Here is a 25,168-nt window from a genome sequence, read left to right as displayed (position 1 = left end):
ACATGGACATATCACAGCTGAGCAGCCTGGCATGCATTACCAGAAAAGGAAAAATCTGGTGCACAAAGACACAATACCCAACAGAAAGACAAGACACAGGAAAACACACTCACAGACCGGTATTTTCAGAGAGTTTATTTATAGAATTATTATTTCAATTTGGCACACAATTGGCAAATGCTAATACAATTTGGTGGGACAACAGGAAAAATGCCAGTGTTGCTGGTCCTTCGGGGAGAAAAAAGAAATGTGAATTACAAATGAGGAACAATCAGGGTTGAAAACAGTATTGTCTGAAAGTGGGCTCTATCAGCTGTGAAAGATAAAAATATCTGAAAGTCTTAGAACCTCGAGACACTGGGATGATGTTTCCAAGTTCTCTAGTAACGTAGACTGAAGCTCCCCAGAGGTGAATTTAACACAACCCAGGTTGTTTGCACTATTGGCGGAAGCTGAACTTTTCAGAATTTAGCTTAATTTACTGTTCATGTTTTATCTGGCTTGCTTCTGCTCACATTGAACTCAGTGGGAATGCTGCTACTGACTTCAACAACATCAGGCCTTTCCCAGAGGGCCAAAGGAGGCTCCTGCATAGGCAACGAAGCTCTGCACCCAACGGAACAGAAATGCTGAATGCTTGTAACATTACACTGAAAAGCTGTTTTCTTATACTCCTTTCTGAGACAGTTTAACTTCTCCTTATTTGTATTTTCCCTGTATGTTCAGTATCACCAATCACATTAACCTCTTCAAGTTGCCTTTATTTTGTTGGCATCTATCACACTTTTGGTAGTATAAGCACCTTAGACATTGGTCCCAAACATTTAACAACTTCAGGATAAACTGGATAGTTTGCTGCTGTGGCCCTCATCCTGGGATTGTCTCCACCTCCGATCCCTCATTTTTCTTGTCCACGTGGACTAATAAAGTACCAAGGATCAGGAAAGAACAAAGAGATAAGGGACAGCAAAGAGGGAAAAGTGACCACGAATTACTGGCTCCAGAGGGAGTCTCAGAAGGAAACTGGATGAGCACTTCTGAAACTCTCAGAAGAGCTGGAAGAGCTGGTGTAGCATCTGAAAATCATGACGTGTAAGGCTTCAACACTTCTCAAATACAACCCGTGAGTGGCACGACCTGCTTGTGGAGTGCAGACACTCACAGCAGGTGCTAGCACTTCATTGTAAGAGCTGCCATACAGAAGATGGGGCTCAAAAGTCAAGCAACCTTTGAGTCCTCAGTTACCAGCCTTGTCTCAACAAGTGACATTACAGTGAAGCGCGTATACTGCAGTTTTATTATTGAGGATAGCAGGTCAGAAGACAGACTATGAATGGTATTTTGGCAAAGTCAAATCTGTAATTTTTTGTGTGTGTGAAAAGGCCTAAATCTCTACAACAGAGCACTGAAGAAAGACTCAGTTTGAGTGACCCGACAGGAAGCCACCCATCCAGGCTCTCCTTACTTAGAAGCAGTGCGCCCCCTGCCCTCATCCTGCTCAGACTTAAAATCCTGCAGGCAACTATCTGTGGTCCATTAAATCTTAATGGTTATCTAACTTATCTAACCCCTGAAAGACAAATGAAACTATCAGTGTTATTAAAAAAAAAAGATATCAAGTAATGGAAATCAGTGTTCTCTGTTACAATTTCTCCAGCACCAGCAGCTGCTTTGCTCCTCTCCACTTCTCTGCTTCAGAAAACAGATCCACGAAGGGCATGAGTGTAACTGGGGATACAGTAGCCTTGAAAAGCAGTTTTGTTATCAGAGAAACTGCAGCTAGAATGACATCCACAAGACAACAAGGCAGCCAGCTCTGCTGGCATGACACAGAAGAGGCCCAGCACAACACTCGGTTACTTCTCACCGCTTTGTTCTTGGGGGATGCAGACTCCTTGCTTTACACTGTTAAACCAGGAGAATACAGTATTGCACTGCTCTTGTACAACTCTGACAGATAACAGATGCTACAAAGATGTTGGGATACATTTGCAGAGATGAACTTCAGTGCTGACTCCCCTCCACGCCCCTGATCTCCAACCATGGCCATTTAAAAAAGTAAATCCCTTCTCATACCTGAAGCCAATTAGAAAATCTGTCCACTCTTATGATGATGAAATAAAAGCAAATATATGAAACAATATCACTATATGACTTTCCAGCTTTGCCTATATGGTTAATTCATCATCTGAGTAAGACATCTCTGCTAAATATTTTCATTATTATTACATGCTCTGTAGATCAGAACAAACAGCTCTTACATAAGTCCATCTGTAAAAGTCTGGCAAATACGTTAAACTCAAAACCAGTTAAGTACAATATTCAACCCTTTTATTTCTGTGTCCATTTATTTAGAAAACATTCATTCAAGGAATGAAAGTTAGGACTCTTAGTACAGTACGAGGCATCACCTATGCTACCATCTGCTCTTTTTAGCAGAATGAAAAGAGAAAATAAATATGACTTTAGAATAATTTCACTTGCAATTACCTTCATCATAATAGCCACTCAAAAAATCCACCATCAGAAACCAATGCTAAAATTGCATTCTAATAATGCTAAAATGCATTCTCTTACTTCCCTTGTTTGGAGATAGAATGATACTATGAATTTGTTTTACTACTTTTTTTTTTTTTTTTTGAAAAGGCATACTTTTGTAGGACCCACCTACCCCATGCAACTGTTTTAAGCAGCATCCCTAAAAACAGTATGACAGTTTTATGTGGAAATGGCTAGAATGTAAACAATAGTGTTCTAGCCCAGCAGTGAGGCATGGGTATGGTATGATTTCCTACCACTCTGGGCATAAGCTTAAGTCACATCCACACAGCTGAGACCAAACAAATAGTTAAGCCAGAATACCAAAAAGTTTTAGAACGGAGCATAAACATAGTCAAAGTAGTAGGATATTCTGCGTGTTAACACTATACAAACAAGTATCGAAGTACACTGGCATATAAGCACTAAGCAAGCACTGTTGAATATTTACTGGTCTGCATAAGAGTTGCATTTATTATAAAATTACATCAGAAACTGTTATTCACCAGGTACTTACCTATTCTCGTATCAAAGCGGCTCCTCTTTAAACTAGACTGGGAGACCCCAAGCACCATCTTAGGCCTCAGCTGTGGGAAAGCGTATGAGCTCAGGCTGTACTAGAAGTAATTAACTGGGCATGTCACCCACCGTTTCTTCATTTTCACAAGAAGTGACATTGGGCCAGTAAGGGTCCACTGCGAAAGGTACTGAACACCGTGATCCATTGCAACAAACAAATTTAGGATATAAATGGGTCTAATGGAAAACTAGGTATTTTAGCCAGCACGTGGGAGGAAGAAAAGGAGGGCTTGAAACTCTTCTTTGTACCTTATCTTCTTAAGAAAAAATAATTTAGGCAAATAGTTCTGTTTGTTTACTGTTCATCAACTAAGATGCAAGTAAGACCTTGTGCAATGTGTAACATCTTGATTTTCGTTTCTTATAAAGAAACTAAGCCTGATCACAGCTTATGCAAGGAAGTGATAGAACTGTACCCAAAATAAAAGCACACACATTTTCATAAGGTAAGTTTACACATGATTTCAACCTCAATCTAAAAGCACAACCTGCCACAGACTTTGTTTTAATTGCCTATTTAAATAATATTATGCACTCAACCTCTGTGACACAATTAGGTTTTTATACTAGGCTAACTATGGCTATTTCTCATATTTAAATTTTAATCTGTGTTCTTTCACTAATAAACAGAAGAGCTGCTTTTTTTTAGGCTTTAAGAGATTAAAGTCAGCCTGAAGGAAAAACATTGTAAACTTCTTGTAAAATACTACTAAAGCCTTGACAAATATCTTGATTTTTATTCTTACTGAGGTTTGAAAGCTCAACAAGGTTTTCATAATAGATCAGTCCCTTTTTAAAAAGGACATGTTCACTTATTTGTCACAGCATACAGTCATTTACTAAATGTAAAAATCGGAAGTTGTTCTGTGTATTATCTACAAGTGTAAAAGCTATTTTCAAATAGCAGCAAGTGTGTCCATTTTGGAAAAACAGTTCGCTAAAAAAACTACCCGTACCAAAAGGCTAGTAGAACTAAGCTTCAGTCTACTTTGCCAGTAAGTTTACAAAATAAAAGTCTGTATCTGTAGTTATGCAACATCTGAGGAGGTCTTTTGGAAACTGAACATTAGCTAGAAGTTAAAATATGTATCTAGACATGCTCCGCTACTGACATAAGGGGAAAAGCCTCTTTTTAATCAGAACAGCAGTATGATGAAAGAAGTTAAAATGAAAATAAATAAGAAATTGGTTTAAACAGCCTGAGCTTATACTGAATAAACTTTAAACAGAAAACATCTGTATTAACTATGAATTTTACCTTTCTTGGAGAGAGATGGGAAGCTTATCTACTGTTAATTCAAATAGCAGGTACATTGTAACCTTCTGAACCCTTCACAGGGATGGAGAGAACAACAATAGAGATGCTTACGTCTTTGCAGGTAGAAGTCCACATATTTTAGAGATGCAACAAAACTTATTTGCTATCAAAGGGCCTGTGGTTTGTTCTGTATCTATTGGACTGACACAGAACATTTTTCAGTAAAGTGTTGCAGACCCTGCTGTCCTTCAAGTGCCACATGCTCTTCAAACTTCCTTAAACAGATTCAAGTTCAAATGACAGCTCTCTTTGTGAATTTCCATAAACCAAATAACCAAGGGATGGCTCACGAGCTTTCCGCAGAAAAGAGTGCACCTTAACCTAAGAAGACAGAAAGTTATTTCTGGGGTTGTAGAAAAATTTCTGGTTTACATCTCACATTGTAAATGGAAAAAACCCACTCAATTTACTATTTCAGTTAAACTCATTCCATATGACTCTGTCCAATGGAAAAAAACAACAAAAAAATTGGTACTGAAGGAAGAGGCTGCTTCTATAGGCATAAACACCAAATGATGAACAAGTCCTACATTAGAGAAAAATCTAGCATGCGTCTTCAACACTGTACGCAGAAATCAAGGACAAGAAGTAACTTTTAAAAACTATACAAGGAAATGCTGCCTCCCTTTAAAAAGGTACATGAAAGTAATTACACTGATTAATAAAACACTGATATTCACAACCCACCTGAACTAAACTGGTTTACATCTTCAGGCAAAAAGTCAAAATAGTACAGAACATCTTTTTATGTCTTAAAAAGCAGAAGGAGTGCCACACTGTCAAGAGATAAACTGTTGCTGCATAAAAATTTGTGTCAGCCTTCTTGTGCTTTCTGTTCAGGCGATACACAGGGTCATGTCTCCTGCTAGACTGTTTACAGAGTTATGATGCCTATACAAATCAATCTTTTCTCCTACCTAATTCATTATGAAGTTGCTACAACTACAGTAACAACATTCAAAAGGTTCCAAGAAATTCTTGTGAGGACTACTTAGGTAACTTTATGAATAAATTTAGATTTTTCTTTAGTTCACCTATGTTTACCAATGTATACTGTATATGCACCTTGATAATACGAACTGTGTCAAAACAGTCTGAAAAAATAAAACATCGAAACTGAGGTGTGAGGCAGACAGTCCCCTTCCTACTTATGATTATTGTTATTTTATTCTTTTATAAATACCACCACTGAAGAAACCCAATGCATGATACAGTCCCCAAACCCACACCAAACTGCTTTGCTTTGCTGTGCATCTTTCCCAGCAGGTTTTCACACGTGCTTCTTCAGACAGAGCATTTGGAGGCTACAAAAGCACAAGTTGTACTTCTCCATCAGTCAAGGTTATTTGTGTGATGTTTTCTCCAGATCTGGAAGTTTTTCAATTAGTGCTTTATGGTTCATGTTGATACTGGCTATAAGTCCTCCCTCATTGCCATCTGAGCCAGTGTAACTAATTTCTTCACCAGTCAGGGTAGTCATATGGCCACCCAATGCTCTCAACACTGCATTTCCAGCACATATGTCCCACTTCTTAATATAGGTGACATGGATATATACATCAGCTTGTTCTTGATTCTTTTCAGCCACATCAAGGAGGGCCAACACTTTATAACCTAGAAGAAATGGACAGAAGTTTAAAAAAAAAAGTTAAACCCAGTTTTCCTGTTCATCACAAAGAACAGATCTACTAATGAGTGTTAATAATAAGCACATGGAAGATTTAGGAAAGTAATGCCATTAATTGTATCATGCAACCCAGTACAATGGCAGAGGCACCAATAAACTTTGTCTGTCCTCGGACCTCTAGAGAAAATTTGAAAAAGAAACACTCTCCGCAAGGTTTTTCCACTGCACTCCAATTAAATCCTTGGGTATTTGAGACACATTCTTTTTAGACAGCCTTTACCAATATGCTACATAGATTTATCCAGAGACACATTAAAAGAATGAGATCAGAAACTCAAATATAGTTTTGCTCTTATGTTCACTCACTTCTCAATCTCTATATTATGCTGAAGTCTACCTTTTTCTTCCTGGCTTTTTATTACAATAGAAGAAAGATACACATACCACTTTTTATTACAGCAATTCAGCTCAGAGCATTACCCTTTATCATCCATTAAGCAGTACAAAGTCATTGCTCAAAATAGCATTCTCTCTTTTCTGGAATTTTTTCAATTTTTCACCTGTTCAACCAATATCCTTGTTTCATTAAAACTTTTCTTCTCTTTTATGTTCTTATACAGAGTAAAGCCCTGGCAAAGATCTGCTATAATCAGTTACACTTTCACTTCCTTTATCATAAGAAAACTCATTTAGATTCACCATAAAGATCCTATGCAAGATCTTCTTGACTAATCTGTAAGGGAGCTCTAGGTTTCCATATTAAAGACAGAGAAAAACACATTTCTGTAAAATGCACATTTTGCATAGCTTTTCTGAGACTTTAAAACAGCTATTACTTCACACTAGTGCCTCACACGTTTGCGTTCTGTCATAACACGCATAAGGATACTGTGTAAGGTTACAAGTAGTAAGCTAAAACCTCTTTGGATTGAATATGAGACAGATAAAAATGCACTTTAGTGGTATTAGTTTTCTCTTTTGACATAAATGCAAGAAATAGTACCAAACTCTAATGGCTCTTCCTTAAAAGAAGAAAAAAGTTTAATTAAATGTACTACTAGTTAATGAACATCCAACAGATTCTCTTCCATGATTCTGTATGTGGTCACAGAAGCCTTTTTCCTCCACAGAGGCATCAGTAAACACACATCAGTGTGTTCAGTGAAAGGACCGCAATAACATTGGTCTGGGCTTGGATTCACTAACATACTAACTTGTGAACAGTCAGAAGCACAAACTAAGTTTGCATCTAGGTTTCTACACACAGGAGAAACTCTGTCGCTCATGTCAAGTGCTTCCTTTTAGGGATATGAAGAACAAAAGGTAAGAGGAAAAAGAGAAGATGCCACAGCTATATCCTTTTGTCTAATAACAGCTATCCTACTAAATCATTCGGAAGCAATAAAATGCATAGGATGCTTAAGGAACCAAACCTGCTCCACCAGCTGGGATTATCACAGTCTTATTTCCAAATGTCTGCCGTGCAACCTGCTCAACTTTTCCTGCATGGGAGCGGGATACAATAATCCTTGGAGTCTTCTCGTTGTAGGAGGAACGAGCTCTTATGTTTGACCCACCATCCACCATTGCCCAAGCTAAAAGAGAAACACAAATTCTGCTAAAATCTACAAAAGACAATCTCTGTTAAGTGTAAAGATAAAAGGATCCTTATCCAAGAAAATGGAATTGATACCTCCGACTTAATTTCCCTCCCTACTGTAAAAGAGAAAGTTAGGGTTGAAGGAAGAGGCGGATGCCCACATGTGCACACAAGGTGAAGAGAAACAGTCCCCTGCCCCACACACACCTTTGTGCATATGACATCTCACTGTGCCTGACTATTCTTATGTGATACTTTCAAAAAACAGTAAGAGGGAAAAATCCCAAGCAGCAATATTTAGAACTTGCAATTGGAAAGCCACCAAAGTTAAAAGTATGGCTCTGAATCAGAAATTGTCAGTATTTCCTCAAACAACCTTTTGAAAAAGAACAAAAAGTCCCACTACCCTTCAAAACAGATAGCAAAAATGTTATTGAGTCATTTTGTTCAGAATGACAGTAAAGCTAAGGAAGGAAATAGCTCAGGAGGACAGTAATACTAAGGAAAACATTTGATGCTGTGTTACGGAGGACTGAATTTAGAATACACAACCTCCCACTTCTTTCATCATGAGGTTCAAATCCAAGCCTGGTAGGCGGCATCCCCTAACCATTAATTTGACATTTACTTAGCAGACTAACCAGCAATTTCATCTCAGCAGAGGGCCAGATTGTATGGCAACAGACTAAGTTACGTGTAATAACAATGCCGACTGCCTTTTATTGCTTTGTATTTCTGTGGTAGTATTAGGAACAATTCTACTCACAACACGTTGGTATTTCCAGCTGGGGAAAAGACTATTCATCACATAGAATAACAGAAATCATTGCATCTCATCTGATGCCATGTCTGAACGTTTCACACTGTACTATTATTAAAGGAGATAAATTCTCAAAATCAGAGTGCTAAAAAAACCCCACCATTTTTTCAGGTAGATGTTGATATATAGAAAAACATGTTCCAAAACCTCCAAGATTCTTAAAACATATTGGAATATAGCACATATTTAAATGACTGGAAATTAAGTTCATATTTAAAGACAGTAAAATATTTAGCACAAAATATTGAGCATTCAGTGGGCAAAAAGAGAACAAATAAAAAATGTATGTATTCAGACTTAGTTTCTGTGCCAGAGCTACTGCATAACTTCACAACTCTAGAGGTCAGTATTGCCTAAGGGAAAATGAGAACATAAATTCTTGTTTCAAATATATTAGTTAAGACAAGAATACTAAAATTACTTTGAAGCTTTCAGAAGCACATACACGTTGCCAGCCTTTCAGCCATGCTCGCTGATACATCATCAATACTAAAGAATTAATTAGTTCATGGTTGTGGCATTAAAAGCATTTCAGATAAGGCTATGCTACACACTCCTGCCTGTTAAATACATACAGTTGCCATCAAGATCTTTAATCAATCTTTGTTATTCACACTGAATAAACACCAGGTCCTGGGTACGACATCACAGACCCAAGTTCCTCTGCTGAATGAGCAAAGTACTCTTCTGCTAAAGGCTAACAGCACACATAAGACTGTTCAGTACACGCAGGTTTCGCTTCCTTTGGTTTGCTGTAAGGACTCTGATGGAAAGGATCTTAATTCTTAAACGTATTTCCAGTTAGCTTGTTTTAAATGCATCATTTCTATGTTAAACAAGGGCGGCATTTTCCTTTGTGGTTTCATAGCACAAAACACATCTGTAGCTCTAATTCTGAGGTCTGCAGCAACACTCCTTTGCCCCGGGTACTATCTTCTCATTTATATCTACAGATGTTCTCTCAAACTTCAAATTTTAATTAACACTGTGACTGAAGATGCTGGAAATATGTGAAGGCATAAAGGTACCTGTATATGCTGAGAATGGCTTGTGTATCACTCCTATGACTGGTTTACCATTTACAGCCACGCAAACCATTGTCGTGACGTACTGCCGAAGATCCTCTGTGGGCAAAACAAGAAAGTGAGCAAGTTTACAGCCAGATGCCAAGAACACAAGAAGAAACTCGACATTATAGAAATGTTGTTCTTTGAAGACTAGCCTACATTCTGCCTCTCACAATTATGTAACTTTGTTGTATCTTCAAATAACCTTGCAGTTTTTAAAAGACTTTACAGACTCTTCAGTATTCCAGCAATTTTTCCTGTTCAGAAGATGTAAGCTATACTCCTACCAGATCCAATGCTAACAACCATGTCTTATGCAGCATGTATTTTCATGGGAATCTGTACCCCTGTATTCTCCCTTCTTTGCCACACTTCCTATCCTCCCTTAATGCAAAGGTAGTAATTCAAATACCAAAGAACATTCACCAGAAAAGGTGACTGTATCAATGGAACATCCATACAAAAATCCCCATTCTTCTGTTCGTTCTGCAGTACTTATCAGAAAGAATTTCAGTTGGATTGCCTTGAACATCTTATGTGACATCTTAAAACATTTGAAAAAGGGGAAGATGTAGTTACGGATGCTTTTTTGAAAAATTGTAACAAGATTTTTTTCTATCAATGTAAACAGAATATTTACTTAGTATTCCCTTTAAATAAACAAACAAAAAACTTTCTGAGATATTTAGTGTTGCCACAGTAACAACCAAAATAAAGAAATGTGTAATTCCAGCAGAATCCACAAGTGACAGTTACCATTTATTTTAGCAATTACTTAGTTGCAAGGAATACCAAAGTGATTTCAGAGTGGGAATATTTAAAAGTAAATGCTGTGGTCTGACATCTACAGAGATTTCATTATGCAATATGTTCAATTAAATCACACTGGCTTTGACATAACACACTTTAACAAGAGATGTCACTTTAAATACTTAGTAGTTTGTCTCCAGTATAAAAGGCAGACATCAGAATTACACACATGATTTGTCAACAAGAATCAGCTACCTGTGTATTCTTGTGTAGCATCTAACGGATCGATCCAGACAGTTACACTTTCTGCTGGAACTTCTTTAGGCTGTATTTTTTGTTTTATGTCTTCAGGAATACTGTGATCCCAAGAGACTGTCTCCTGATCAGCTGTATCAACACGCTCTTCAGAGTTTATCTATGATAAAACAACAAGTAGTTGCATTGATTTATCAGATAGAGTAGCTATGTTAGTCAGGAAAATTACAGGTTTGTTCACATCTTCTCTTTCTCCCTTCACCTCCAGCTGAAAGTGCATGAATTAGTAATTTTTCAGCAGCTCCCAAGCTATTACAGTCATGTGACAAGCAATGGAAAACCACAATCCAGAATTTTACTGTGAACCATACCACAGCTGGACAGTTTCCTTGGCTGCACTCTTCCTACTGAATGTTCTTGGGAGTATGAATCTCAGGGGTTTTTAAATCAAAAATTAAATCCAGTTGCTTCAAATCTACAACCAGAACAATGGACTTTGGAGAATCATGCAGTACACAGATATAGTCAGTGTCTAATGTTCCATTTATACATATCAGTATATATGTATATACAGAAATGTACAGATATTTTATCAACAAATATTTGGCAGACTGTAGTATGACTTGGGGACTAGGAATCCTAGTAGATATTACTGCTTCAGGCATTGAGTTACAACCAGAAATTTAAGCAGCTCAACTGGATGCAACCATTACACAATTGTCAGATGAATGAATGGTCTTTTATAAACAAGTTAATAACATTCCATACCCATGAAGAAAAGAACATTTATAAACAGCAGTCCAAGGTCCCTTTTAAGCCTACTGTCACCTGCTGCCTAGCTCAATGAATTTTACTCTGGACCAGAGGGCATTTCACTGTGCTGAACAGAGCTCGGTCCAATAGTGAAACACAGTCCCAATCTGTTGCATGGAAGAATGTTCTGCAAAACCCAATACAATGACACTGTGACTGCAGTAGGAAAACATTTTTGGATCACAAGAGATGTACTTATCACAGAACACTGTATGTCATGATCTCTCATGTTACAAAACAACACATAACCTGGCAGGAAGAACTACTGGGGAAATATGGATCAATCTGTCTTAACCCATCCATACTCGCTTACTATCACTGCAAACATGGTTTACAGAAGAGCTGTAATGCAACTGGACAGAGGTAGTGCTAATAGGAATTTAGACAGATTAATTCCATTTACTTTTGGCACCTCAGTTACATTAGGAGACTAGTATTCCTATGTTCCTACTGCCAATAAAAAGGAAATCATTGCTACTGTGCCTTTCAAGCTTCAGCCTGCGTGAACCCTTCAGAAACGCATCACTCCACTAATTACTCAGTAGGATGATGATGCTTATGGCTTAAATGTGTAGGTTATATGTCTGAAGTAGAGTGTAACTAATGTAGACTTTTAGGACCTTTCAGAATATTAAGAACACAAGTTTTTTTTTTATTCCTGCTAACTTTAAAGGTGGCTGCTTCTGATGCAATTCTAAAGGAATGCCAGGCTGGCAACCTCCGATGCACAGTCAAAAGGCAAAATAGTAGGCACACATGGAATACGATGTGTCTACAAGCAAGAACCACCGATTTCCCTTCACTTGCTACAGATGGAGTTGGGACCCCTAAAACTGATAAATCCCCCCCTGACTAAAGCAGCTTGTTATTACAGAGGATGTTGGCAAGTGACGCTGAAAGAACACAAATAAAGGAACAATCAAGACAATGTTTGAGTGTTACAGACTTTGTATCAGCAGGATTTTTACATAATTCACATCATGACAAGAAAAGATATCACAAACCTCAACTGCAACAGATCATTAGCAAAGGGTTAAGGCTCATGCTCTCCAAGAGAATTCAAGAAAAGAGAGCAAGCAGAACTGTAGCAACTCCAGCCATACATCACAGATGCCTTCTCACATAAAACCAGTATTTGAAGCACTGCATGTCAAACAGAGTCCTTGAAGTTGCCACGACATTTACAAATTAAACATCTGTCACTGTACAATAAACCTGACGATTGTGTTTTCCCCTGGGGAAAGCAGTCCTGCAAAGTCAAGATGCCTAGTCCCACAGACTTGGCAGCCTCAACACAGCCCCTGGGCAGTTTAAGTTCCGCTACAGCATATTGCGTACCACTACAATATAAAATGGAAAAAACCCAAAACAAAACAAAACCCACATTTCCTCAACAGAAGGAAGAGCCTCCAAAAAGTTAAAGGGTTGTAACCAGTCCTCAAAAGGAAGACTCTCTTGTTAAACCTGTGTTTACAGTACACTAAAGTTAAAAGATTGAAACTATCTGAAAGGTATTGTTTTCAGAGATAAACCTCCTATTTAGTTCAAATTCTGTAGCGGTCGCCATGAAGCTGCAGCAGTTATAATGCTGGTGAGAAGTCTCTCACAACAGCCATTATTAGTCTACCAGAAAAAAAGAAAAAAAAAAAAGAAAAAAGGTAATAGTGATGAAGTTGCAGAGCCATTTGTAGAAAATAAAAATTAAAAAAACCTAGCTGGGTCACTAGTTCTTCCATTCATATGATCATTTACTCTGTAGCCTTGGCTGAACACTCCACAAGTAGAAATTCACAGTCATTCCACCCCATGCACTTATTATATTGTTAGGAAGCCACTTTATAGGTTTTGCAAGACATAGTTGCCTCAGAGAAGATCACTAACCCTTAATAGTATGAACTTTTCTTCTTTCCCAACCCTGCTGCCCCCCCCCCCCCTTTTTTTTTTTTAATACATGAGAATATACCTGGAAAACATGCCTTTGTGTTAATACTACTATTGTGTTCTACTTGTTATTCTCATTTGTTGGAATCCTCCAGAGGCCATGACTTTACATTTGAAGCTTTTCTGAAGCGATATGGATACATAGTCGATGGCATTCCCCAATCTTCACCCAGAAATTAGGAGGAGCTTTGGTAGAAAGACAATCACAACGCCAAATGTTTCAGACAACAGTTTGTTCCAGCAAGACACACCGAGTCAATTAAACCTCTATGTTAGTGTAAATAATTATAAAGTTTGCATGCTTGCTATCATACACATAACTTTGCCTACTCCTAAGAGTCAGATTTAGACAGCAACTCATCATGCAAGAACCTGAGACAGCAAGCAGAAGAGAGAAATAAATAGCTATTTGGGGTTATCCACCTAACAGCTGTAAGCTGTAAAAGCCCATCTCAGGAGGTTCTGTAAGCTGTCCATCCACACCGAGCTCAACTACATTTCAGCAATCTTCCCCAGTTATGCTTGAAGGAAAAGCCCTCCTCACAAACAGCTGCATCAAACACAGAGATTTAATAAAATGCATGTAAATCTGTGAACAGACTACTGCTGAAAGGTCAACAAAAAATTTATTTCATAAATGAGGCACCTTGCCAGCACAGAGCATCCTCAAAATGAATCTGTGAGGTGCAGGAATCCCGTAACAGCCAGAGGACACTGCTCATGAGAGCCAGCAGCAGAGGTCCAACAGCAACACCAGGATCAGCCCACAGCGTGCCTTCCCAAACACCCAGATGTTCCCAGCCTTTGGAAACCCGTTGTACAGAAAAGACTCTCCTCCGGCATGTTGGTGATTGAAATACAGATCTGCTCAGGGACATGGGAAGCAACCCGAGTGTACTACAAACCCATGTGGATAAACGCAGTGCTCTGAACAACCAGCCAATAGTCCTGACCATGTAAAGACTTCAGGGAACCTCACACCAGCTCTTCCTCCCACGTCGGGCTACTCCCTACCAACACTTCACCATGTCTTTTGTCGCAGTTCATCATCCAACAAACTTACTTGAATACTAGCTAGCTGTCTGTAGTGAGGTGAACAAACTCCAGCTTTTCCTTGGTTTGAAAGAGTAGGACACTGATGTAGTTTTGCCTTTGAATTTACCCATTGAAGATAAACTGAAAAAATATATGCTAAAAAATTAAATAGACTTTTCTGCCCAAATACGTAATTATTTTTTTAAATAAACATCAACAAATGCAAATGTAATGTTTTTCTTATAAAGTGTTTGGCTGTATGTGGATTTTATTTAAATTTGTTACTCCCCATCCTTCCCCACATCCTTATCTAGCCCAATACTCATTTTGCATTTTAATATGCAAATAATGCAATGTCTTGAAAAAGATCCCCATATGATAATTAAGTCCTCTCAAACCTAAATCTCGGGGCTTTTTTATTAGAATAGAAAACAAAATGAGAACACCACAAATACTATCCCACCTGTATTACAAACAAGAAATACTAATTAAGCTAGTCAAGGTTAAAAAAGAAAACAACATACAAAACCCCCACAGCTTAGGTAACAATAAAATATAATATTTACTAGTGAGACTATGAATGTACAAGTATTTCAGACACTACATTTCAAGAACAGGGACTGGAACGGGTTGCCCAGAGAGACGGTAGATGTCCCATCCCTGGAAAAGTTCAAGGTCAAGTTGATTGTCTTCAACCTAATCTAGCTGGAGATGCCCCTGCTTATTGCAGGGGGGCTGGACTAGATGGCCTTTAAAGGACCCTTCCAATCCAAACTATGATTCAATGGATAAATCTATTGTTTTGAATGGAATCATGAAAAGGAAAAGCCTGGAGTCCCAGACAAAATAGTGTGTGCAGGGGACCGTTATTAAAACATTTACAGATGATTGACTTTGTTTTTCTGTTTTGTTAGGGCACTAACTCTGCACGACATACACAGTCACTTCACCAGCGATTACACAACCCAAGATTCAAACTTAACTTTGCCATTTGTATTCATGTGACAGGAGATAGAGGAAAGGAGTGGGGGGACAGAAGTAAACGCAAACATTGACAAAAAATAAACCAATGACTCTGATACCTTCTTACTGGCTGACTAAGACATGTCCCCTGTAGACAGTAGAAGATATTTTATTACTCTGTTTACCCTCTGGACTAATGCCCCTGGCAACCTGTAAGAGGTTACCCACAATTACGCACCTTGAAAGGTGTACTGACCTACTAGGTGGCTGCATGGGACTGTACTTGATTTGCTGTTATTTGACTGTGCTTCAGAGATGTCACAACTCGGGGGAAGAGCAATTCAGTCAGCAGGCTTTGGGCTTTCCCCCATCCATGGACCAAGCCTCACAACTTGCCCGTCCAACCACTGCTGCTGCACTGCACCGGAGAACAACATGCCCTTACACCCACCACACCACAAGTCAGACTGCTTTACCTCCATTTGCCCAGCTTCTCTCTGTTTTTTCCTCTCAAATGTATCAGAGGTGAAAGCTGTCTGATCTTCTCACAGCATCTGTGCACACACAAATTGTGTGAAGGAATCTGATGCCAAAACCTCTGAATGTAAATACCCACTTGACAAGTCAGGACCTATAAACATGCACACCAGGAGAGCAAGAAGTGGTCAAAGCACCATATTTCCAACACCCAAGGAAAGTACCTAACTTATCCAGGTTATAAAACAGGGCTTCAGAATCTGCTACGCAAGGAAGGACTTGCATTCACACCAAGATTCAGCTCACCTGAAGCTAGGACCACTCACGATCACTCCCAACTTTTTAATTTGGGGGCTGCGAGTAGCAGTTTTCACTATGAACAAAAGCTGCTTCCCGAAAGCTTATGTTACTTAACACTGAAAAGAATGCAAACTCAGAAATCAAAGTATCACTTCCTTAAGTTAAAAATTCCTTTAAGCTTTGAACAATTTGAACAGTAGCCCTGCCAGCATAGTAAAAAAGAAAAAATAATCTGGTTTTATTCAGTACACTGACACTTTTAAAGCCAGTTGCCTCCTTTTGAAAGGCTTCTTTTCCTCCTTAGATTACCACAACCTATTAGAAAGGAAAAATGAGCTTTTACAGGTGAACTTCATCTCTTTGAAAAAGGTTCCTCTTGCTAGGGTCCAACTTACAAAGAGTTTTAGCGGGGTAGAGTTTGTTACGAAAGGACAGAGGACCTTGCTGAATCACATGGCTCTCTAAATAAACACCTTGTTAAAAGGTTATAAATTTGAATTAAGATATAAAACGTATTTGTATATAAATGTGTAAGGTATAAAAATACACTAATATATAAAATAATAAAAGGTATAAAACCCATTGGTCTCATCATTCATTTGAAATTAAAACAACAAATACTTCTATAATAATGCCAAAACACAGATAAAGGACAAACGCATTTTTCAAGGCACAGAAGTCCAGACAGAGAGAAGCTTTCCTCTACCATCAACTACATCTTCATTTTATTTTAATGACATGAAGAACTCACTTCATGCAGGAACAAGATGACAGGATCAGACAAACCTAAATGTCAAAAAGCTTGATTAGCGTTTATCAAAACTCATTACATGGCTTTGGTCATTAAGCCAGCAGGAAGCAGAGTGAAACAAACAGGTTTTCATAGACGGTAAAGACCTGCCAGGTAACAACTCTGCTTCTACTGACTTATGACAAATAGAAGTTGGTGAACACAATAAAAATCAACAGAGGGAACTGGCATGGATCACAGAATTCACAGCTTCCACCAGTGATCTGCAGAAACAGATTTTAGAATTTAAAACCAATAAAAGAATAAAGCCACTCGCTTATTAACTCAGACAAGTCATTTCAGTAAATGGCAAAATTCTCCGTTACGGTTCTATACAGATGCAAGTCTAGCAAAAAGAAAGGTATGACTAGCTAGGAGAGTTGCAAAGCTACTTTTCATTTTAAGAAAACATCCAAATAAGGCCGGATTAGAAGTCTACCAATACAATAAATAACACTGACAAAACGTCCACTGTCAGTGGTACACTACTAAAAACCAAATCTTCATATGCCCAGCTGACAGATCAAACATCCCTGGTATACACACAAGCCACATGAAGTACTTGTAATTAGATCTGAAAATATAATCACAGAACTCATTACCATAAAGTTACAGGCTTTAACTTCATTTTATGTAGACAGTGCCAGCATAAGTCATCTAATATCAATTAAAACCCATGTTAAGAGATGCATCTCCAGACAACAACTACTACTGAGAGTCTTGCTTTACTTAGAAACCTACTGGCAGTTGCTAAGATCATACGGGTCAGAAGAACATTAATTTTGTTAAAAACCCTAAGACCTGAGGATGCCATTCTCGCAACACGGAGAGACAAACAAATTACTACACTTTTTCAGCAAAGCACTGAAATCCTTCTGAAGTTTAAGTAGCATTTTGATTTTTAAACTGACTTCTTTAACATATCTATCTTTCCCACAAAAATATTATCAGATGTAAAGCTTGCTATCTCAGATGAAATTCCAGTTTTCTAAGTATGACAGTTGGCATTGTGGTCAGAAGCCTGTAAACAGCAGGTTTAAACCTAGAAAGTACTCCTGGTAGCTTGAAAAAAAAAAAAAAAAGAAATTCTTGGAGACATTAAGCTTCCAAAAGTGGAATTAATTTAGAAGAAAATCTCATTAAAAGGTAAAACTGGCATGTTCTTCAATTTCCATTTCAAATACTGATGCCTGATTTCAGCATTATCATGCACAAACTTGAAATGAGGTATTTATAATCTGCCTTAACTGCGAAAGAGATGGAAGAAAGTTCAGATGCAGGACAAGACCAACAAAAAGATGCCTGAAGAGAAGACTGACACAGAGGAAGACTTGATTTCCAACACAGTCACAATAAAAAAATAATAAAAAAAAAGAAACAAAGGATATTTCTCTATTTGGTATTTGGACTAGAAAACAAGACATATAGCTGGTGCAAATATCGAACATAAATCGATACACTGGTCAGAAATAAAGCCCAGACAGCAGGAAATGGAGAGTATAGGGCAGAAATCACTCCGGCAAATAAGACTGAAGTCTGCATTTGTGAAAACACTAGCACTGTGGAGAAGCAAAATAGCAGAATTGTGTGGGTCGCTTTAAAATTGACCTTTCCATAATCAGAGGACAGAGGGAATGTGGCCAATGCACTTAGTTTAAGGAACACATCTTCCTCTGTCAATCACTCCTACCTTTGTGAGCAAGTAGGGCTGCTCCTTCAGATGTGCTGACGCAGGCTGTTGATAGGGCCATAATGTGAAGTGAAGGAGGGTATTTTAACCTTTATTTTACATTTTACCTTGGATACATTCATATATCGAGCTCCTGACACTGACCCCCAGACAAAAGCATTAGAAAAATGGCAGACCCTGATGTGCAGCACCAAGCAGCTCTTTTACCAAGTAACGCTGCTGAAACCCCAATATCACGAGATCATACCTTCAAACAGAGAAGCTCTTCTGCACAGAATGTACCCATGTTTCTGGCCAGTCTCTAACTGGATTTGGAACCCCTGCTGCCTCAGTCCCCTGTCCCCGTCCCCTATCCCCTCTCCCCCCCAGCAGCAGGGCTAGCTCAAGCATCTTTTTAATCCCCTCACTTGACTCCCATCCCAGTGCTTCTTATCACACCACCACTGTGCTAGCACAAGGAATGAGACTGCATAGAGAACAACCACAAAAACAGTGAAGTAACCCAGAAAGATAAATGAGATAAATAAAAAAAAATTAAAAGGAGCAGAGGAGATGATTATAGCTGGATCAGAGCTTTAACTCATTCTCAGCATGACAAACAAAACAGACAACGACAGCACACTGGTAGTGCAGGAGCAGTAAACATCTCAAGCCTGTAACAGCAGCTGAGGACCCTACAAATAGAAACCACTGCATATTATTTTAGCATCAAATGTATTTTAAAATCAACTGCACAAACATACTTCATAGAAGATGTGTGCAAATATTCATTGCCAGATGTTAAGCATGATCAGACAACACTGGGTAACAGCTGAATTAGAAATAACTGACTTGACCCTTCCTCCCTTATCTTTCTCACACCTCAATCTACACAGTGATAAAACAGAATGGATCGCTTCTCTTCAGTCTTACCTAACCTAGCAGTGAGAAATCTTGAACTGATGCAAATGCATCTATTTATATCAAATAGAGCAGGTGATGTAAGCAGCGGAGTTCCTCTTCCTCTGTAGTCAAAATACCTTTACTTAAAAGAACAAAGGCAAAACATTTCATATGGGTGGGGGGTTTTGTCTTCCTCCTTCAGATCTGGAAGTTGTTTTTTTTCAATCACAACTGCCAGGACTGTAGGACAGTTTATTTCAGTTTCTGAAGTGAGACGCCTAACTCTACCATCTTCTCTTAATAATCACACCATAAGAGAAGATCTGCTTCAGGCAGACTGTTTGCATGCTGTCCCTTTGTATGTCCCACAGCACAATACAGGGAATCCAAGGCTGCTCACTGACTAAAATTTCAGTCAAATGACTTCTCCCCCTATTTATTGTTAAATATTGGAAAGCCACAGCTATTCTTAGAGGATCATAGAATGGTTTGCGTTGGAAGGGACCTTAAAGATCACCTAGTTCCAACCCCCCTGCCATGGGCAGGGACACCTTCCACTAGACCAGGTTGCTCAAAGCCCCATCCAGCCTGGCCTTGAACATTTCCAGGGATGGGGCATCCACAGCTGCTCCGGGCAGCTTGTTCCAGTGTCTCACCGTCCTCAGGGTAAAGAATTTTTTCCTAGTATCTAGCCTGAATTTACCCTCTCACAGTTTAAAACTATTACCCCTTGTCCTATCACTACAGATCCTATTAAAATATCTGTCCCCATCTTTCTCTTAAGCCCCCTTTAAGTATTGAAATGTGACCAGAAGGTCTTTGCAGAGCCTTCTCTTCTCCAGGCTCATCAAGCATTTCCTTCGCATTATAGGCATATGTTGGCACCCGGGTTTTGTGCTGATTTGGTTTTTTTTTCCTGGCTGCAGCTATTGGCACCAATTTAAGTACCCCTGTAAGGCTCAAGGGTTCCACGATGTGAGTAAATCGCATTTTGCATAAATTTACTCTTGGAATTCTTTCAGGTTTTGTTTGACAGCTTTTGTTAGCAGCATCTTATCTAGCATGAAAAGCAGAGGGGTTTTATTTGACTTCAGCGATGTTTTTTATTCTGGAGCATTGCTCTGTACACAGGGATAAGGCTACAGATATAAAGTACAATGCTTCTTACAAGATGCAGTTTTATGCTGCCTCACATGAAAGGTGTCTTAGGAAATCCTCTATAATCCTCATATTCACACCAAAACTGAAGCAGGTCTGTTTATGAAACAGTAGCAGGTTTAGATGTGTTGTGTTGAAAGTACACATGAAGGATTTGCAGATTGAGATGAGACCTTGTCTTTGCACCCGAGAAGCGGGATAGTGCCACATGTATATAAATAACTAAAGTTTGTATTTTGGTTTGTACAAATGTTTAGGAATACATCTTCATCATAGTATAGACTTTAAGAGACAGCATGTCTTACCAGTATACACAACTTAGTGGATATTTTTTAAACACTGCATGAGACGATGTCAATAATAACAGCTTATGTACTCAGAATACTAAATATCCCAGAGCTGATCTGTCAGATTAAGTAACTCTAGATCAGCTGAAAGAGTTGTCAAAAACTCTTCCTAGTCATCCTCAATGGCCCAAGGAGAGGGAAGAGGAGAGGGAAGAGGGCATATGCCTGATTTTTTCCAGTTCCACAGATGTACACACACATTTTTGTCTTCGTACTGTGTTGAGAACACATCTGCACCTAAAGTACCATCTATTTTTAAAGACTAGCAGCTCAAGTCAACCATAAGGAAAACAAAAAGGAGTACCAAAGTTTTTTTAAAAGGAGATGTTCAAAATTAAGGCAGCCTGAGAGGAAGACACACAAGTCAGGCTGTCAGTGCTATGCATCCCAATCACGGGAGAGGAGTTTACACACTTGACCACAGACACAGAACAGGTGATAACAGTTCACTGAGCAATTAAGAGCCGCCCCCCCCCCCCCTCCTCCCCGAGCCCCCAGCCTTCTCTAAAAGCACAGACAACCCTTGTATCTAAACCAATGGCATCCCTCCACCCGCAGAAGGGAAGCAAGCTTACGGGTTTCAGGTAACGATACAGGTATGCTGTCATGCCAAGCTCCATGAGGACACTGAACAGCAAAAGAGAACAGGGGACAATACTGTTCCTTCCTTTAACATAGGGCCTGCAAAGGTGGCTTGCCATTGACAGACAATCCAGCAATCTTTGGAACATAAACTTCATAGTCTTTTTGCAGAGGAAGATTAATTACATACCAAGTTTATTTCAAATATTGAAGATTGTGGTGTTTCCTTTAGGTTTCATATTCAGAGGGTTCATTATAACACACAAAACCAAACAAACCAACCACCACCCTGAGGAACTTCAAAAATGGCCACTGAAAACTCATTGAGTAGTAACTAAATTTAACCGAAGAATAAACTTAACTATGCTACTTTTTCTCTCAACCTGTCCAGGAAAAGCATACAAATCATCACTTTTGAAACGCAAGCTTAAGGTTTTCTATCCATTCCAAATGACTGTAAAAAGCTAAGGATTTTAACATCAAGAGACTGAAGAGAGCTTCCCACTTACTAAAGAGAAAGTGGAAACAAATCCAACCGACCCCCAAAAACCTCAAAGTATAGCTCTGGTCTGGGTGCGACCTGAAGCATGAGACCCAGGTTTCATGAGCAAACAAGAGCGGGGAGGGGTGCACACCTCTGGAGAAAAAGCAAATTCCACTCGCCCACGTAGGCAGTGACACAGCCGCTTGCTTATCTGCTGTCCCGAAGTCACAGGAGCTAAGAAGCGCAGATACCGTGACACCACGTTCCTAAACCTCCAGATTCTCAATGCCTTGTCCCTCTTACAGGCTCCAGGAGAGTTACGGAGTTATACGCTCCCCCTGTAACTTCGGGCGGGGCGGACAAATGGCAGCGAGGATAATTAAGAAAACGGGCGTTCCTAATCTCAGCACCACGAGCGCATGTGGAATTCGCGCTATGCCATCACCTTCATCCTTACCCGGACAGCCCGCCACCCGCAGCCGTCAGGCTCGGCGCCCCGTCCCCGTATTATTTCAGCCATGTTGTTTCACCTCGCAGAGCTGCCCCGCAGGCGACCCAACCCCCTCCCCCGCAGCCCAGCACCCGCGGCAGCAGGCGTGAGGTGGCACTGCCACCACGGCAGCGCGAGGGGAAGGAGAAACGCCACACGCGGGCGGCACTTCCCGCCGGCGGGCACCAAACGGAGAGGTGACACGTGTGTCCCCCCCGCTCGCCTCAGGGCGCCGCACGGCCGGCAGGGCCGGGGGAGCCCCCCCGCCTCACGGGAGGGCGGCTGGCACCCACCTGCACGGCGGGGAAGGCGCCCTTCAGCAGGTAGAACATCCTGCGGTTGGAGAGGAGGTCGCCGCTCGTCAGCTGCTCCTCAGCCCCCTCCCGCGTCTTCCCCTTCGCCTTGGCGTTGAGGACGTTGCCCTCGCGGACCCGCTTCACCTCCTCCCCGCCCCTGACGGCGGCCAGGACGGACACGGCCAGCAGCTCCCGCAGGTCCACGGCGCCGGCGGGCGCGGAGCCGCGGGGGCTCTCGGGCCCGCCGGCCGCCGGCTCGCTCAGCATGAAAAAGGCGAAGCGGCCGGCCAGGAAGCCGGAGTAGAGGTGGTAGAGGACGCCCAGCCCCAGCAGGCAGAACACGGCCATGCCGAGCGGCGAGAGGCGGATCCCCATGGGGGCCATGGCCGCGGGGCAGGGGGCACTGCGGCGCGGGCGGGCGGCGGTACCGGCAGCTCACCACAGCCCCATGGCGCCGCCGGGGCGCTGCGCTCCGCTGCTACTGCGGCGGGGCCGCCCGGGCTCCACACTCCCCGGCGGGCCGGTGGGGAGACGGCGCCGTCTGTATCCGGGTCAGGCGGAGGCGGGGCCGGCCGCTCGCACTGAGCATGTCCCGCCGCCCTCCGTGCGGGGCCGGGCGGTGCGGCTGTCCCCAGTGCTGCGCGGTCCCCTCTGCGGGCGGCTCGGTAGAAGGTTGGGGGGAATCCCCCCCATTTCCTACCGTGGCCATGCCCGGCAGCGCACGCTGGCCACCCGCCGGTTGTCCCGAAGCATGTGTGTCGGGGTGCCGCTCTGCGGGCCCGGGGCGCGCACGGCCGGGCGGCGGGGCCGGGGGGTGTCCCTGGCAGCGCCACCGCCCGCTGCGTGCGGGGCGGGGGGGGGGCGGCGGCACGGGCCGGGAAGGGGCTTTCCCTTGGAAACTGCTGTTCGCATAAATTGCTTAGTTTCTGAAGGGTGGCTGTTAACGGGTCCGAGCAGCAGTGCTGAGCATCTCGTTGTTTTTCACGTGCTTAGGAGTGAAATTAAGGAGCTTGGGGAATCTTCGGCTCCCGCCGTGCTGCGGGGAAGGGGCTCCAAGGATTCCTGCAAATCCAACCAGTTCCTCAGCCAAGTGACGTGCTAAAAGCCTACCTGCACTGTGCTTTTCCTTTGCACCTCAGTTGGGTTGGGGGAGTGTGAAACTGCATGGTTATGACCAGAGTCTCTTTTTTTTTTTTTTTGTTTTCTAATTCTCTCCCGTATTTTTGAGTAAGCTATATCGGAAACAAAAGAAATAAATTTACAATTGTTTGAATTAATTACATGTTCTTTTACTCAAGCCGTATTTTTGTCTGTTGATACACAGGTTATAGACACAGACCTTGGTAGTGACTCTGGGAAGAAGTAATTCCTAGGGATCACATGCTATAACTGTTTTCCTGGGATCTTGTGTTTTAATTTTTAGAAGTGTGAAGCTTCTGTAATCAAGAATGTGAAAACTAGGAAAGACCAAAATTAAGATTGGCTTTGCAAACTAAAGTTGCCATATCATCTTCTCTGCATTTCCATTTTAATGGCAACTTCAATTACATGGTTGCATACCAAGTATCCTGCAGGATCACGCCCTCTCTGAAGGGTATGTACTGGGACTGAAAATGAAAGGACAGACCGTAGGGAGAGAAGTGTTCAATTTCAAAATGAGATTCAAAAGAGTTAGTTGGATTTTATTCTTTGCTGTGCTGGGATTTAAAGAATCACAGAATGGTCAGGGTTGGAAGGGACCTCTGGAGACCATCTAGTCCCAACTAAAGCAGGTTCATCTACAGCAGGTCACACAGGAGCGTGTCCAAGCAGGTTTTGAATGTCTCCAGAGAAGAAGACTCCACAGCCTCTCTGGGCAGCCTGTGCCAGTGCTCTGTCATCCTCAAAGTGAAGAAGTTCTTCCTCATATTCAGCAGGAACTCCCTGTGCTGCAGTTTTTGTACCCATTGCCCCTTGCCTTGTCAGTGGGCACCACTGAAAAGAGCCTGGCCCCATCCTCTTGACACTTGCCCTTGAGATATTTGTATGCATTGATAAGGTCCCCTCTCAGTCTTCCCCAGGGCAAACAGGCCCAGCTCTCTCAGTCTTTCCTCATCAGGAAGATGCTCCAGGCCCCTCATCACTTTGTAGCCTTTTGCTGGACCCTCTCCAGTAGCTCCCTGTCTCTCCTGAACTGGGGAGGCCAGAGCTGGACAAGGCACTGCAGATGTGGCCTCACCAGGGCAGAGTACCTCCCTTGACCTTCTGGGCACACACTTCCTGATGCATCCCAGATCCCACTGGCCTCCTTGGCCACCAGGGCACACTGCTGGCTCATGGGCAACTTGTGTATGCTATTGGGCAACAACTAGAACGTCCATGCTTTC

The 25,168-nt window shown here is 41.3% G+C and overlaps 1 protein-coding gene across 1 annotated transcript; it reads right to left on the bottom strand.

Moving 5' to 3' along the window:
* Positions 1-120: 120 nt before the first annotated feature.
* Positions 121-23,639, bottom strand: BPNT2 (3'(2'), 5'-bisphosphate nucleotidase 2). The gene is made up of 5 exons (XM_005238231.4): positions 22,800-23,639; positions 10,555-10,714; positions 9,511-9,606; positions 7,496-7,657; positions 121-6,049 (listed from the first exon to the last, which is right to left on the bottom strand). The coding sequence occupies exons 1-5, from the start codon at positions 23,184-23,186 to the stop codon at positions 5,778-5,780; spliced, it is 1,077 nt and encodes a 358-aa protein (XP_005238288.2). The 5' UTR covers positions 23,187-23,639; the 3' UTR covers positions 121-5,777.
* Between the last annotated feature and the right edge of the window lie 1,529 nt (positions 23,640-25,168).

The sequence above is a fragment of the Falco peregrinus genome, chromosome 3, assembly GCF_023634155.1.
Source record: "Falco peregrinus isolate bFalPer1 chromosome 3, bFalPer1.pri, whole genome shotgun sequence".
NCBI lineage: Eukaryota > Metazoa > Chordata > Aves > Falconiformes > Falconidae > Falco > Falco peregrinus.
This window is presented reverse-complemented; position numbering and strand designations above follow the sequence as displayed.

What these genes read in the sequence shown, in the direction of transcription:
- BPNT2 (XM_005238231.4), bottom strand. Translation starts at nt 23,186, where the DNA reads ATGGCCCCCATGGGGATCCGCCTCTCGCCGCTCGGCATGGCCGTGTTC. An exon ending in GCGCCTTCCCCGCCGTGCAG is followed by an intron (nt 10,715 to 22,799) that starts GTGGGTGCCAGC and finishes GTTTTATCATAG; the next exon opens with ATAAACTCTGAAGAGCGTGT. An exon ending in TGCTACACAAGAATACACAG is followed by an intron (nt 9,607 to 10,554) that starts GTAGCTGATTCT and finishes TTTTGCCCACAG; the next exon opens with AGGATCTTCGGCAGTACGTC.